We start from the raw sequence: 17,044 nt of genomic DNA on the forward strand, positions 1-17,044 counted from the left end.
CTGTAGAAGAGGTTTATCTTGATTTTCAAAATAATACTGCCACCTCGTGGTGAGCTAAGGTAAGTTGCCCTAAAGCATGGTTTTGGTTTCATTTAATTAAAATTTTCACTGGGAGTAAAGGAATGTGTTCAGAATATTGTTATAGCTCTCAGAAAAAAATGATAATATAATTTCAGCTCATACACCAAACTACTGTTTTCATGTGAACTGCCAAGCTGAATTCAATAAGCATTTGTTCATTTTATTTGTTCATTCAGCACATTTACTAAGCACCAATTTTGAATTGTGAAAAGTCAATACGAAGATGAATAAGGACATATTCCATGGTCCTAGAATATGTGACACTATTCCTGGAGTGGTTGAGAATATGTACTCGGACTGCCTGAGTTCAAACCCCAGACCTGCCACTAACCTGCATGACTATGGACAAGTCACCTAGTGTCACCACATGCAGAGTGGGAAAAATAGTACCCCCTGCCCCATAATTAAGTATCTTGTGGAATACAAAGTACCCTGTCTGAGCAGGTCTTCAAGGAATACATCTGGGAAGTGACACTGGAGTCTTGCATGAAAAGGCAGATGGCCTTTCCTTAGGTGATGAGCAGCAGGGATGAGATATTACCAGACTTTGAGGTGGAAACAAAGACTCACTCTCTAGGATCAGAATTCATATTGATTTATCCCAGTAAACATTCCTCAGAATGCACCCAAAAAATGTATATAAAAGCTTGCTCAGTGCATAATTGCTTATGGCTATAAAATAGAAACTATCCAATTGCCTATTGATAGGAAACTGGTTAAATTGATTATGGCACATCTATACAGTGATATAGGAGGCCAACATTAAAAGAATGCAGCTGAGCTTTATGTACTAACATGGAGCAATTGAAATGCAGGACAGCATCTAACAACAGCAACTCTCAGGGGAGTTCTGTTCAAGGGAAGGACATTCAGCCCCAGCAGGCAGACCAGTTCAGAGTGCTGGGACGAGGAGGACCTCAAGCTTGGAGAACTCAATGTCCAATGAGAACATCAAGCTTGGGTGGGTGTAGTGAGAATCAAATGATGTATGGGAAACCCTGGTCACATGTTCGACACTTGGTGGCAACTAGTTTTAGACAGATTTCAACTTCTCATTTTTATTAGTATATACACTTATGAAGTTCAATTTTTAAAAAAAGCTTTTAAATATAAATTTATTTATATAAATGAACGCTTCTCAACATAAACAGTTTCTGACCTTGATTGATCTCATAATTACTCAGGGAAGCAAACTCCTTGTTTCTTATAGGCCACTGTGCTGTATGACTGCTTAAAGGGAAACTAGATCCTTTTTTGAGCATATTCCCTTACCAAAACACAGAAATACTTTCTTCTGCTTTAAACAAAATAAAAACCTGAATTCACAGAACTGAAATTTTAAGAGGAGACTCCCATTACAAAATCTTCCTTTAACTAAAGGTTCTTCTCGCCCAAGGCGTATTTCCTTACAGATAATTAACTACTTGAGGTGGGACAGGAATTGGTGGAAGGTGGGAGAGGTAGCAAATGTGAAAACAACCAGTGACTATCCATCAGGAATTGATACATCTCAGAAAGCCAAGGAGAAAAATAAGAATCTCTTTATTTTAAAATGTGATTTATACTGAACTTTAAAAAAATACAGCTATTTTCCAAAGCAAGCTACTCTGGCTTGGAGTTCTGAAACATGACTGTGTAAAGAAAAAAAATCCAATAACCCATGGACACGAACAATTGGGTGATGAAGGCCTAGGGTGAGGGCAGGGGTAGGCTGGAGGGGGTCATTGGGGTAAAAAAGGAGACATGTGTAATACTTTCAACAATAAAGAATTATTAAAAAAGAAAAAAATCCAAATACAGATGAGAGAAAATTGTTTCCAGAGACTTAGGTAGCTACAATATAAATTCCAAACATATAAAAGGCTGAAAGGCTATTTATTGTAAGAGAAATGGCAAATTTTCTCATTCCACTGACCTGAAGCAAGTTGAAAACTTGGTAGAAAGGCTGTTTACTAAGGGGAATTAATAAAAACATGGTCCTAATAAGGCCTCTCTGTAGACATTGCTCTGATGAGGGCAGTCAAGATTAAAAAAATAAAAAGAAAACCTGGGTGAAGAGCACAATTTCTGGGTATCGAATTTGCCTCATCACTGCCTCTGAATGCATGTCTAACTAAGTGTCATTATTCAGAGCTGGCCATTGATTTGCCCACTTGGAACAGCTCCAGGCCTATTACCAGCTACAGGAGAGCATCTGACCTGCGGTAAGTGATGTCAAGAAGGCGGCAAGCTCGGCAGGGCCTGGAAAATCCAAGGGGACTGATTAAAGAAGTAATTTATTTGTTGCAGCCATTTGTTTTATTTTCTTCCAGGAATGGGTAAAAAATAAATAAATCCGTGTCTTTGGCATGATTCCAATGGAAACTATATCCACAGTTCTGAATGCCTATCCAAATGCTGGTACAGAACTTTGCTGCATTAAAACTAGTATCAACTTGTCCATGGTGGACATGCACTATAATCAAGACAGTTGAGATCTTCTAGACAAAGATGCCACGAAATAATTCAAACTATTACATGGAAAACCATGTCACAAACCAGATACTTATTTTCCAATCATAGTTATTCCAGTCTCTTCCATAAAATTGCTTCTGTAAATAGTTTTTTTATCGCATCAGATTTTCTTTCCAATAGTTAATAGAATCAATTCTATCCCAAGTTAGCAGTCCTGTGTCTTATTAAGCAGCCACTAGGACTCTATCCTGTTTTCTGGAAGTCCATCAGATGCAGGAGTGCTTTCTTTCCTTGTCATGGTAGCAAAAAGCATATCCATCATCCCCAGGGTTTCTAGCAGTTCTTTTTGGTAATCAATCTCTTTTTCTACAAGTCCTTGAAGTAACAAAAACTTTTTATCAACTACAGGCGACTGACCAATTACCGGCAGATATATATCTAGAAATAGAGAGAGAAAACACAATAACTAGAAATATCTTTCTAAACAATAAATGAACAATAATATTTAGAAAAAGCATAAAAATATTATATACAAAGACACTGGAAGATCTGTACTTATTTTATATTTATGATTTACAGAAAGTAAACAATTTATCTGAGTAAATATATTTCAAAAAAGAAGTAGTTATAAAAAGCAGAGCATGAAGCCCTAGCCGGTTTGGCTCAGTGGAAAGAATGTCGGCCTGCAAACTGAAGGGTAAGATTCTAGTCAAAAGCACAAACCTCAGTTGCAGGCTTGATCCCCGGCCTTGATCAGGACTTATGTGGGAGGCAACCAATTGATGTGTCTCTCACATCAATGTTTCTCTCTCTGTGTCTCTCCCCCTCCCTTCCACTCTCTCTAAAAATCAATGGAAAAATATCCTCATGTGAGGATTACCAACAACCAAAAAGTAGAGCATGGACGTTCTGACTTATTTTCATTTCCCCATTAAGAAATAGTCACTGTCACTGTAGATGTTTAAAGAAAAAAGTTTTTTTTTTTATCATAACCCTAATAACAGCAATTCAAAGTTGAAGCACTGTAAACATTTTACTCCATTTTAAAATGCATTGATTTACTGTTGTTTGTTTTCTTCATAAAAAATCTTCAATCAAGAATTGATAAAAACAAGATATTTTGATTTGAGTTCCAAATTTTATTTCATATTTTGACATCTCACTTTTGCAAGCATGCTAGGATTTTTTGAGTTTTAACAATTACTTACCAATAACTATTTCAGCAGCATTGATCAAAACAGAAGCAAATCTCGGCTGAGACAGATTCCTACAAAGCAAAAATTGTTTACTGAAACTTGCCAACTTGAAAAAAAATCTTAAAATTGATTTGAGTTGTTCTATCAGTTCTCTACAAAGATCACATTAAAAGTAAATGTCTCTCATTTGGGCATAAAGGATTTTAGATGTAAAAATACATTGTAGCCGAAACCGGTTTGGCTCAGTGGATAGAGCGTCGGCCTGCGGACTGAAAGGTCCCAGGTTCGATTCCGGTCAAGGGCATGTACCTGGGTTGCGGGCACATCCCCGGTGGGAGATGTGCAGGAGGCGGCTGATCGATGTTTCTCTCTCATCGATGTTTCTAACTCTCTGTCTCTCTCCCTTCCTCTCTGTAAAAAATCAATAAAATATATTTTTTAAAAAATAAAAATACATTGTGTGTCACAGACATGAAACATACCTTATCAAAAAATTAAGAACACGACTGATTTCCTTTTCATCCCGACCTGCAAGGGCATTTGCAAGAACTCCTCTTCGATTGAGTTCCTTTATGATGGAAACTGTAATCTCAGGTGTCTTGATTGTACAACTGGGCTAAAAAATTTTCAGAGTCAACATGAGCAGATAGCACAAGAGAAATTACAGTCTTAAAACTTACTAATAATTGCCAAACTTAAATAAATTTCATCTTCACAGTTTTGAGTCATGGTACTACACAATAAAATGATTCCTTTAACAATATGCTCCCTGTAGGTTCAATTGTAATAAATGCACCATTCTGGTAGGGAATGTTGTTAATGGAGGAAGCTGTGCAAGTGTGGAGGCAAGGGCTACATGGGAAATCTCTGTACCTTCCCTTCAGTTTGGCTCTGAACCTAAATCTTCTCTAAAAAAAGAAAGTCTTAATAAAAAGAATTTTACACACACACACACACACACACACACACACACACACACACACTCACTCACTCCTCACTCACCTCAAGGACTCTGTCAAGTGCTTTGGAGATCCGGAAATTTTTCAGATCCCTGTCATACAATTCTAGGTGTTTTTTTGATGGCCTGTTAATCAAAATGTCATCCTGCATTGAAAAGTAAATTTATAGAGAAAAATCAACACCTGTATAGAGTTTCATTCAAAATAAACTTTTTCATAGCGGTATTTTTCATACCAGGGCACTCCTGAACTATTCATGAATAATGATCCCATGCCCATAATATAGATAAAATGAAAATGGAATAATTTGTCACATCAATGTGCTCTTACTCTCCTATGATTTTAACTTACAATGCATACACAATACCTCCATTCTGGGAAAACATTACTGATTTCAATTCTCTTTGCATGTCAAGCAATGTGATTTAGTAGAAAGAAAGAAAAAAGATTCAGAGAAATTACGATCTAGTCAACAATTCTGTTACCAGGAATGAAATTCTGGACCAATTTACAACTTCCCCATCCTCTCAGATGCCAAACGGGAACATTATTGACTCTACAACTTTTCAGGGTTGTTTAGAAGATCACATCAGATGGCATGGGAAAGACATCACTTTGAATATGATGAAGCACTATAGCTTTGTTATGATGAGAGTATTAAATAAAGTCCTTATTCCTCATTACTTATTAGGAGGGCCCCAATCGAGCAATCTAGATATAAATCTGATATAGAAAAAATCAAAATAAAGTTAAATGCCATGTAAACTATACTTTCCAGTAATGTGCAGGGAATTGGCTACTCTAACAAATTTCTCCTTAAAAAAACACACACATATATATATGCCTTTTGCCCTAGCCGGTTTGGCTCAGTAGATAGAGCGTCGGCCTGAGGACTGAAGAGTCCTGGGTTCGATCCTGGTCAAGGGCACATGCTCGGGTTGCAGGCTCAATCCCCAGTAGGGGGCGTGCAGGAGGCAGCCAATCAATGATACTCTCTCATCATTGATGTTTCTGTCTCTCTCTCCCTCACCCTTCCTCTCTAAAATCAATAAAAAAATATATACTTTTAAAAAATACCTTTTGCTTCATATAATTTTTCCCTTTAATAAAAGTTCGATATGCAGGCCTTCTTCTTCTGGGAAAAGAATCCTTCTTCGCTTCCGATTTCCGATGTTTAACACTCAGTATTCCATTGGTCATTCCTACAACTATTGTCTCATCTTCATGCTAACAGCAGTTAGAAAAAAAGGTTAGTCTATTCCTAACTCATAATTTATCATACTTTTTCTTCAAAATACCACTTATAATGCGTTTGCTGCTTATCCATACTTTCACCAAGAGTTCCATTCAGATACAGATATTCTGCCTAACAATGATCTATGCAAAAATTTAGAGCAAAATCATTTTCTCCTCTAGGATACTATTATATGGACAGAACTTATACCTGTTATAAATCATCATTGGCAGTTTGTGTAATAATATGCAGTTAATGACATCTTGGAAAACTCCAAAATATTTTTTTCTGCATCCTATTACTAGAAAAAAAGGATTATGTAGTGACATGATTTTCTACTCTTGCCAAGAAAATATTTGATCTTCCTCTCCCAATTTGGATTTCTCTAGAATGTATCCAAATATCCTCCTTCTCAATGGCTCGTGAAAGTGGACAGTGGACATTCCAGAAAGAGCAGTCAACAAAGGAAAGGAGGTACTTTGTAGTCCCCTGTCCTCCACGGTCCCCACCCCCCTCAGAGAGCCAATTTGACTTTCTAAGCACTTAACCCTTGAGTTAAATGTTTTGAAGAGTTTTATCAACTTCCCAAGTCCTGCCCTTGGTGCTAACAAGGCCTACAGCACTGCTCTTGGTTTGAAGCTATGCAATGTGCGGGACCTAAATCTGAACACATGCTAAGTTACTGAGACAAGTCATATATTCTAGTAATTGTCTTAATTCAATACTCTAATGTGGCAAAAAGAAAATAAGGTTTATTTAAATACAAAGATAAACCCTACCATTCCATTTTAGTTTCATTTAACAGGCGAGGTTAGGGGAAGCTTTAAAAGAAACTAAAAGTACTTACTGCAAGTGCAAGACTCAAAATTGAAGCTGCATAATCAAAACTGTGGACTACTTTGTAGGAAGTTGTGCTATATACTTTCACCTTCCTAATAAAAAAGAAAGCTTTGTCACAAAATATCTTGAAAATGAGTATAAAATTTTCCATTTTTTGAAAATTCAATACATAAATATTAAAATTTACACAATAAAGATAAACAACAATTAGTAATATTAATTACAAACTAATTCATCACTGAATCCTCTCTTATGGGTCAAAAACTACTGCAGACAGAGCCAAGTTATCTAGCTTTTAGTCCCAAGTTGCCTAGTAACACATTAGAGAGAATTTGCTACATATTTACACAATAAATTCCTTTGTATTAGAAGTATTTTCTAGCTTTAAAATGAATGCTTTTTAATAAAGACTGAGGGGGGAAGGCTTTACATAATGGGGGAGGAACTAAAAATGACCAACATGCCCTGACCGGTTTGGCTCAGTGGATAGAGCGTCGGCCTGCGGACTGAGGGGTCCCAGGTTCGATTCCGGTCAAGGGCATGTACCTTGGTTGTGGGCACATCCCCAGTAGGGGGTGTGCAGGAGGCAGCTGATCAATGTTTTTCTCTCATCGATGTTTCTAACTCTCTATCCCTCTCCCTTCCTCTCTGTAAAAAATCAATAAAATATATATTTTAAAAAAATAAAATAAAATAAATAAAAATGACCAACAACAGAGGAATATAATTCTAGAACTGTGCTGTAGTTCTAGCCACATGTGGCTACTGAGCACTTAAAATGTGGCTAGTGAAAATGAAGAACTGAATTTTTTATTTTACTTAATTTTAATTTTAATTTAATTTTAAAGCTGAAGCAGTATAAAAATATTTTTCTGTTAAACACCAGTATGTTTCACTTTAATCACTATAAAATATTGTTATTGGAGGGCATGTATTACATGCTAAAATTGTTTCTAGTATCTCATTAATTTTTATAGTGATTACATATTGAAATAATATTTTAGATACAGTGAAATAAATGAATTTTACCTAGTTAAATTAACTTTACCTAGCTTTTACCTTTTTAATGTGGCTACTATGACATTTTAAATGGCATATATAAGCTCACATTACATTTCTACTAGACAGCACTGTTCTAGAACATTAACTAATAGAATACTAATACCTATTTAAAATAGTAAAATTGGACTACATTAATATATATAAATTTTTACATGGAGTTTTAAATTTTAAATATTATAAACTAGAATATATACATATACTCATTATAACTGTTTGAAAATATACGAATATACCAAAATGATTTTAAAAAGAAACTACAGAATATAGATTGTTTTAAAAGATCAATGTTTGAATGGTTCAGTAAAATTCCGTAAGTATGCCCTGGCTGTTGTGGCTCGGTTGGAGCGTCATCCAGTGCACTGAAGGGTCTCGGGTTCCATTCTTGGTCAGGGCAAGTACAGGGGTCAACTGATCAATGTTTCTCTCTCATATCTCTCTCTCCCCTTCCCTCCCTCCCTTTCCTGTCCCCTTTCTCTAAAGTTAATTAAAAAATGTATCCTCAGATGAGAATAAAAATTCCTTAAGTATATAAGTTAAAGCAATAAACTACATCTAAGTTTTCTATATGTAAATAAAAGGTCAAAACTATTTTCAACTCAACAGAATTTTTTTCATGGAAATCATTTGGCAGAATATTTATTTTATCACAAAAACTGCAGAAACAACTCATTTCCAGCAATAAATACTTATCCTATATAATAAAAGGCTAATATGCAAATCGAACAAACAGTGGAATGACCGGTTGCTATGACACGCACTGACCACTGGGGGGCAGACACTCAACACAGGAGCTGCCCCCTGGTGGTCAGTGTGCTCCCAAAGGGGGAGCACCGTTCAGTCCGGAAGCGAGGGTCACGGCTGGTGAGTGCAGCAGCAGTGGTGGGAGCCTCTCCCACCTCCATAGCAGCACTAAGGATGTCCGAATGACTGTCCGACTGACAGGGAGTGGGCCTAAGCCATCAGTTGGACATCCCCCGAGGGCTCCCAGACTGCGAGAGAGAGCAGGCCGGGCTGAGGGGACCACTTCCCTCCCCCCCTCCCAAAAGCATGATTTTCGTGTACCGGGCCTCTAGTATACTAATAACGATGAAGAAAGAAAATGAAAATGCTAACCTATCCAGTGAACCAGAGAGTAACCTCTGTCCAGAGCTGCTCAGACATAAACATGTTACAGTTTTATGATGATTTTTCAAAGACACTAGCAACTGTCCTCCTTTTAGCATGTCCCAGACTTTAACATAACGGCCTCCTATAAAAAGAAATAATCATTAGTTTGATATTCCAACTATAGATTCAAAAATTTAAGACCTGAAGAGCATTCTTCACTGGACACTCCACAGCACAGAGGTTAAGTGAGGGATTCCAGAGGCAGACTGCCTGGTTTCAAAGCTGACTACCTTTTGCTGGGTGTGTACCTGATAATAATAACAGCTCCTACCTCGCAGAGCTGTTAGGACAATTAAGTAATTTCTTATTTTTCAAATACACAAAACTACATGGTAAAATAAAACGTAAAACCAAAAGATTTCAACAAAATTATAATAAAACATTCTTCAAAAGAAATGTTGTAATACCATAGAAATAATGCAGATTTTATTTCCAAAAAATTTTGCGAATCCCAATGTAACTGAAAAACTTCCCTATAACTTTTTCTTACTTTAAGAGTTGGAAGGATCCTAAACCACAATTTAATCCAATGGTTAAAAAAGAATTTTTTAATTCAGCATCTTAATGAAATATTAACGACTTCTTAATGAAATCTTAAGCAGAAGTCTAAGAGGTAAAATAGAAAAAGGGGTTGTGGAAGGGGGAACAAATTTCTTACCTAACCTGACTGTGCAAGAGGGCCTGGAACCCAATTCACGGTCCCTGTCTCCTCACATGTGGCAGCTCATGAGAGAGATTACAGTTTGAAACACTGATCTAGCCTAACCTCTCCTTTTCAAGATCGATAAAAGCTAAGGGATTGCTCAAGGTCACATAACTAGTGACACAGTAATTAGCATACAGGTACCTATCATACTTCTCATCTTGAACTTTTCATTTCTCAAAACAACAGCAAGACAAATAGATAACGTCTAACAATGTCATCAACTTTTTTTTTTTTTTAATCCAATAGGTACTGGGGGGAGAGTATCAAACAGGATACTTTCAGAATTTTTTTTAAAAGGCTACACACAGCCTTTTTCTAGTAGGCTATAAAGTACACATACTATCTATGTATGCTTCCAAGGTCAACACATTAATTTTGATTTGACAAATGAAAACAGCCACTTCACTTCTTCCATTATAATTTTGAAAATGCACTATGATCAACATAAGCACACTTCAGCTCCACCCTAGATGAAAAATGTATCAAGGCCTCTTTGACCTCACATTACCTCCTCCTCCAGCACTAGCAGCTATTTCCTGGGTAAGGCCATTTCATCAAGAGTCACATGAAAAAAACAAGCCTGATTCTAGATCTGAAAGAAACTGTGTTTTCAAAAACTGCCGTAGATCTATGTAAGAATAACAGCAGGTGTACAACCTGGATTTCTGGGTTAAGGACATAAGCAGGCTCTCAAGTTCTGGGATTTCAGATCTATTTACCACTTTGCCTTGGACAAATTAGTTAAAACTTTTATTTATTTCCTCAGTTGCAAAACAGGGAGAAAACTACCTCCCTTGTGGGCTCATCTAGGGAATCAGAGATAATAGCACAGTGTCTGGTTCACATTAGTACTCAATAAATGATAACTGCCTGCCGGTCCCACTTCTCAATTGTTTGAGCAAACACATATAGGCAATTCAAGTGCACACTGATAAATTATAAAACCTAACTGATAAAGAAATTATCTGATTCAAGACCAACATACTGGTGAAAGCAATTTTTAAAAGAAATACCTGCTGATACCAGAAGACCTCCAGAGGGAAAAAGCAGGACACTTTCCACTGGCTGACCATGCTCTACTGAGATAACACTCTTGTTTGTTCGTGTATCAAACATCTTCACAGTATGATCATATGACCCTAGAATGTCAATTTTTATTATGTGAGTTTCACTACTCAAAACAACAAAAACTACTAGTATGTGTGTGTGTGTGTGTGTGTGTGTGTGCATGTACATATATTCAAACATAAAATTTTAAAGGAGAAAAGCTTAGCCCGGCTGGTGTTACTCAGTGGTTGAGAATCGACCCATGCACCAAGAGGTCACCAGTTCGATTCCTAGTCAGGGCACACGCCCGGGTTTCAGGCTTGATCCGCAGTGGGAGTTGTGCAGGAGACAGCCACTCAATGTTGATTGTTTCTCTCTCATTGATGTTTCTACAGTACCTCTCTCCCTCTCCCTTCCTCTCTCTCTAAAAAATCAATAAAAACATATTAAAATACATAAATAAATAAATAAATAAATAGAAAAAAGTTTAGATGAAATTTTTAAAGAGTCATATGTAAATTCATAAAGATATAGTACCTCCAAACCCTTTGGTACCACTGTTTCTGAAGAAGCACGATATTATATTACACAGAATCTTAAACTATTCCTATCTCCAGGCTTCTGTCCTGAGTCATCTGGGAATCTCTGCACAGGCACCCAAAGACTGACTGCATTGTCTTGTTTCCTAGATGCTGGAGACTCTGAAATCAGAATACTAAACCCATTACAGTTCTGACTGTCTTATGTTTTCAAGGCAGCCTGATGTTTCCAAGTACATTTGGAGGACAGTCAGAACAATCACCAAAAAAAGAAAAAGAAAACTGGATAAACAAAAACATATGTTTATTAAAAAATGTTTAAACTCCTCTATCCAAAAACAATCCCAAAGCATATTAAAATCTAGCACAGTAAAGTTATCAACTTTGGCGGGGGGGGGGGCGGGGAGAGTGAGTTTGAGTTTACCAACCTGTTACAAAGAGATCTGGGTTCAGCTTGCTAGCACATCCACACCTCACATAATCAGAATGTTCTTTGAATGTCAGAATTTCTTTGGAGTTTGGAATATCCCATAATTTAACTGTATAATCATCAGCCCCAGAGACCACATGATATTTGTCAGCTGTAAAATCTACTGTATGGACTGCTCTGAAAGATAAAGGATCAGTTTATTAAAAAGCAAGAAAAAATTGTATGTCTGACACCTTCTAACATAAAACATTTCTTTCCCCCAAATGTTTCAGGGTGTAATTGCAGGGTGAAATCATAAAGAGGGGGAAAAAAAATACTTAAAACAGGTGTCTGTCCTCAAGCTAACTTAAAATTTTAAATACCCATGCACTATGAAGTTAATAAGAATATTAAACAATAGCCTTGAAATTATACTTTCTAATATGTTAACAATTTGAAAGTAAAATATTCTAAATGTTGGTACACAGATACTTTTCTTTAATTTAAAAAATTTCAAAATGGGTAGTTCCTTAAAAAATTCTAAGAAGTTCTGCCACTAAATAGGATCATGTTAAGTAAACTTCTGTTATATTTTAAATGTTTGAGGGGATAAGATAAGACCATCCTGATAATCTATATATATAAAAGCCTAAGCAGCCAGCAGACAATCTGACTGGTAGCTATGATGCACTGACCACCAGGGGGCATATGCTCAACGCAGGAGCAGGAGCAGAAACCACAGCATGGACACATGGAACAGACTGATGAATCTCAGAGGGAAAAGGCAAGGAGGGAGGGTGGGAAAAGATTAACCAACGATCTTATATGCATACTAGAGGCCCGGTGCACCAGTGGTGTCCCTCGGCCTGGCCTGTGCCCTCTCGCAATCCGGAACCCCTCAGGGGATGTCGGAGAGCCGGTTCCAGCCTGATCCCTGCAGGCCAGGCCAAGGGACTCCACCGGTGCACGAATCCATGCATTGAGCCTCTAGTACAATATTAAAAAAAACACTCTTGAGATTTTAAATTGATAGCAAATTATAGAAATGACATTGGTAATCCTGAAATAAAGTTATAATATAAAATTGCCTTGGCAGTTCAATTTATCAAGGGGCAAAATACTAAATCCAAGAAGAAAGAAAATCCACCTTCCAACTTAACTTCAAAATGAGAACTAATACAGTTCAGGCTTATAAAGTTCTCATTAACAGTTGTGAGGCTACCTTTAGATCAGTGCTTTATAATCACAATTGGGTCACGGATCTCACTGAGAAGTTAATGAACACTATAGAATGTCTCCCTAGATAAATATCCATTTCCTAAAATGTTACATACAATGCTAGGGAATTCATAAGCCCCATCAAACTGGACCTTAGGACTGAACCAGAAAACAGACTGTCTTACAACAACCAAGAAATAAAGTATTTAAAGATACATAATCTTCTCTATGTTTTTATTCAAAGCCCAGAAAACAGAGTTTACAAAACTAAACATAAAGAACACATAAAAAACACGTATCTAAAACTGTATGATGGAAAAAATGAATTAGCCTTGTGACAATTTTGCAATATATACAAATATCAAATATAATGTTGTATGTAAATTATACCTCAATTAAATAAGATTTTTTTAACTGTCTCTTACTTAGTATGGCCTTCAAACTGCCTGAGGGGAGCCCTCCCAGTTATATCAAAAAGCTGAACTCCACCATCTTCACTGCCAGCCACAAGCAATCTACCATCCTGTCGATAAGTAGCACAGTAAGCTGTGTCTTTAAATCGGGAAAACGTTTTTATAGGTTCCTGGGAGTATCGGCCATAAATGTGAATCTACAAGAAAAAAAACATGGTATTTTACCAGATGGCTCACAATTAGTAGTAAATATAAACTATAAAAAGAAAAATAAATGTAATGTTATATTTACCCTTGAAGAAGCTGTGACAGCATAATTATATGGAGGCTGTGGAGAAAAGTCTACTTTTGACACTGCGCCAAACTCCTTGATCTGAACAGGGGTCTTAATAAAAAAATAATACAGAGTATTAACAATTGCAGTATTCACAGAGTTACAACTGAGAATATCTATTTAAGTCTTTATAATCTAGAAGAATTAATTTTACATCACTTCCTCCTTAGATTAAGAAAAGAAAAAAAAAACTTCTTGCATGAGATTCAAATTCTAAAATTTAATTCATTTGTCACTGATTAATCATCTATTTTGTACTAGGCACTTGTATGATTAAGCAGCAATTTATATAAAATTCCAAGAAAATATCTAATATCAAATTTTCTGCCCAAACTATAAGCTGCTGATAGATTGTTTTTAGTTATTAGTTCTCTACTAGTGTATCCAAAGTATAACACATGCTGGAGAAATTGGCATAAATACTTACCTTATAGTTGTTCCAGTACAGTGTATCCTGGGTGATTTTTTCACCAAGTATAGGGTATGTCTGAATAGCTACAGGCTTATAACCAGCCATAGTTTCATACAATTAGACTGTTATCCAAAAGTAAGTAGTCTGAAACTGATGTTAGAAATAATTTTAGTGACTCTGCCTTATGTCTGAAAAAGAAAATATTTTAATACATCCTATATAATAAAAGGCTAATAGGCAAATCGACCGAATGGTGGAACAACCTGTCACTATGATGTGCACTGACCACCACGGGGCACTCAATGCAGGAGCTGCCCCCTGGTAGTCAGTGTGCTCCCACAGGGGGAACACCACTCAGCCAGAAGCGAGTGCAGCGGCAGTGGCAGGAGCCTCTCCTGCCTCCATGGCAGTGCTAAGGATGTCCGACTGAAGGCAGTCAGACATCCCCCAAGGGCTCCCGGACTGTAAGAGGGTGCAGGCCTGGCTGAGGGACCCTTCCCCCCCCCCCCCCCCCAATGCATGAATTGTGTGCACCAGGCCTCTAGTATTACTCATAAACCTATATATATACAGTTGTGATTTTTCACTCTGCATCCTGTCAAAAGGCTGTATAGCAGCTTAGTGATCAGTAAACCATTTAATTATAACACAGAAGAAATAATCTAACGAAAGCAGGAAGAATACAAATAGGGCTACCATACTGCACAATCCAACTCAGCTATACACAGAGGCTACATATAAATGTCCTCACACCCAACTGACCCAGTTATAACACTTGGGAATAAATCTAGCTTAGCCGTCCAGTAGCCAAAGCAGGAGAGACGCATGATGTTTAGAATGTCATTTATTGAAGGTGAAACTGCAAATATAAAAGTTTCCTGAAACTAAACTAAAATGACATTTAATCTTTAAGAAGACAGGGATTGACATCCTGAAAGCCTAAAATGCCAAAAAGAATGGAAAACAAAACTAATATTCTAATGTGGAAGCTTAAAATTAAATTTAAAAGCTTAAATGAAAATAAAACAAGAAGATAATATTCTGATGTAGAAGCTCAAGATTAAATTAATTTTTAAGATGGTTTAAACAATAAGAAAACAAGAATAAAGCAATTCTGGAATTAAATCTTAATTAAAGTGAGAGAACAGAATGAAACATAACTGACATGTAATTAAGCCCAAACTGTCTTTCCAGAACTATTCAATCTGAAAAAGATTCCATTTTATCAGATGAATGATTCTGATGGTACAATTCATCATCTATCCCAGAAAGCCTGAAAATAGTGCAGAGGTAACACCAAAATCTGTAAGTGCAACATATTTTAAAGGCTGTTTTGATGAAACATGGTCATCAATGATTAAAAAGGGGGGAAACTTTTCTGTTCATTCAAGTACTTACAATGTATAGGACACTGTTCTAGACACTAGGGATACAAGGATGACTGAAAGACATGGTCTGTACCCTCACACCCGAATATTCTCCATTTCAGCTGTGATTGGCACCAGCTAGGAATCTGGAATCAGCCTTGACTTGTCCCTTCCTTCTCACGTCTAACATCCAAAAAGATCTGCTGATTTTACCTCCCAAATTAAACTTCATCACGTTCACTCCACCTAGTTCCACTGCCCTAACTCAGATCTTCTCATCTACTAATAGTGTGACATAAGGTCCTCCTAACTCCCTCATCCATCTTCCAAATGGCCATCAGAGATATCTAACAACAAAGAATGTCTGTAGAATGAAGGAAAGGATGCATTGTGCTGGGTTCTATGGGAAAACACAAAATTAAAATCACAAGTGGGGTCTATAAGATGAACATAAGAAGAGGAGTTGACAAACTTTTTCTGTAAAGAACGAGGTGTTAAATATTTTAGGCTTTGTGGGCCAACAGGAAAACAGGGGGTATTAATGTAGTTACTTATATAGTAAGAAAGAAAATTTCCAATGAAACCCCCAAAACAGTTATGACTACAATTTTTTATTTATGAATGAAAATGGGATTTGGGGGAGGGAGGAGAATATTTCACTCACTTCAGGTTCAAAGTGAGTGTTTCCTATCAAATAGACTGCAAATGTTCATCTGTAAAAACCATTCTTGGTTCACTGACTACCCAAAAACAAGCACCAGGCCCGATCCGCCTGCAGGACTTTGCCCCATACTAGAGTATGAGCAGAAGAGCACATCACTGTGTCCTGAGAGAAACAGTTTAACATTAAGAAGGAAAACTGAGGAGCAGTAGCAGGAGTAGTAGCAGTAATGTGCCAGATGAGTGAGGAACAGCATTGGCGGGGCACGACACAGAGCAGAGGCATGGAGGCGAGAAGTGATGTGACATCTGGGTGGTTCCCAGGAAGATTCACGGTGTGCGTTTCCGCTGGGCTGTGAAGTTCTGGATAATATTAAAACAGACGGCGGAGGAGGGAGTATTCGGAACCGAGGGAACCTCCTAGGCACAGAGATGGGAATTTGCCCACTGCCTTGCGAAGATGCGGATTACTCCGGGGACGAGTAATAGCGGACGGTGTAACGGGGCTGTGATCGTAAAGGAGGGAAATCTGGGTGGAAGAGGAATTGAGGGGATCCCCATGGGCTGGCTAAGAGGTAACCAGCGGAGACTGGGGAGCCCAGAGGAGCATGCCACCCACCAAGGCAGATCCGGCGTGGGTCTGAGCTACCCTCCTCGGGAGCCGCCTTCACCTACCTCCGATGGCCCCGGGGGTCCGCCGAAACACCCGGACTTCGGGAGAATTTCTTGGACCCCGCTAGACCCCTCCCGGGGCAGCCCAGAAGCACTAGGAGCCGGTCACATGGACCCTCAGGAGTCGCCGAGACACCCGGCGAATGGAAAGGCCAGGCCCGTCGCCCGCTGATGACGTAACGGCTCAGGCTCCGCGGATCTCGCCGCTCGGGTGTCGCGGGGGCGGGGGCAGGGGAAGGGGGCGGGGCTTATCGGGAGGGGCGGGGCCCACGGG

The 17,044-nt window shown here is 38.0% G+C and overlaps 1 protein-coding gene across 5 annotated transcripts; it reads right to left on the reverse strand.

Moving 5' to 3' along the window:
• Nucleotides 1–1,606: 1,606 nt before the first annotated feature.
• UTP15 (UTP15, small subunit processome component) lies at nucleotides 1,607–16,957 on the reverse strand. 5 transcript variants are annotated; one of them, XM_023750787.1, is made up of 14 exons: nucleotides 16,774–16,957; nucleotides 16,103–16,461; nucleotides 14,087–14,259; nucleotides 13,618–13,710; nucleotides 13,338–13,522; nucleotides 11,714–11,892; nucleotides 10,713–10,838; nucleotides 8,940–9,075; nucleotides 6,772–6,856; nucleotides 5,768–5,917; nucleotides 4,734–4,835; nucleotides 4,214–4,347; nucleotides 3,744–3,802; nucleotides 1,608–2,973 (listed from the first exon to the last, which is right to left on the reverse strand). In XM_023750787.1, the coding sequence occupies exons 3-14, from the start codon at nucleotides 14,174–14,176 to the stop codon at nucleotides 2,771–2,773; spliced, it is 1,542 nt and encodes a 513-aa protein (XP_023606555.1). In that variant the 5' UTR covers nucleotides 14,177–14,259; nucleotides 16,103–16,461; nucleotides 16,774–16,957; the 3' UTR covers nucleotides 1,608–2,770. The 5 variants fall into 5 exon arrangements, with proteins under 5 accessions (XP_023606562.1, XP_023606555.1, XP_014307225.1 ...); XM_014451739.2 differs by lacking the exon at nucleotides 16,103–16,461 and having other exon boundaries at nucleotides 14,087–14,221; XM_014451746.2 differs by lacking the exon at nucleotides 16,103–16,461.
• Nucleotides 16,958–17,044: the final 87 nt, after the last annotated feature.

The sequence above is a fragment of the Myotis lucifugus genome, unplaced genomic scaffold (assembly GCF_000147115.1).
Source record: "Myotis lucifugus unplaced genomic scaffold, Myoluc2.0 scaffold_0, whole genome shotgun sequence".
Classification (NCBI taxonomy): Eukaryota; Metazoa; Chordata; class Mammalia; order Chiroptera; family Vespertilionidae; genus Myotis; species Myotis lucifugus.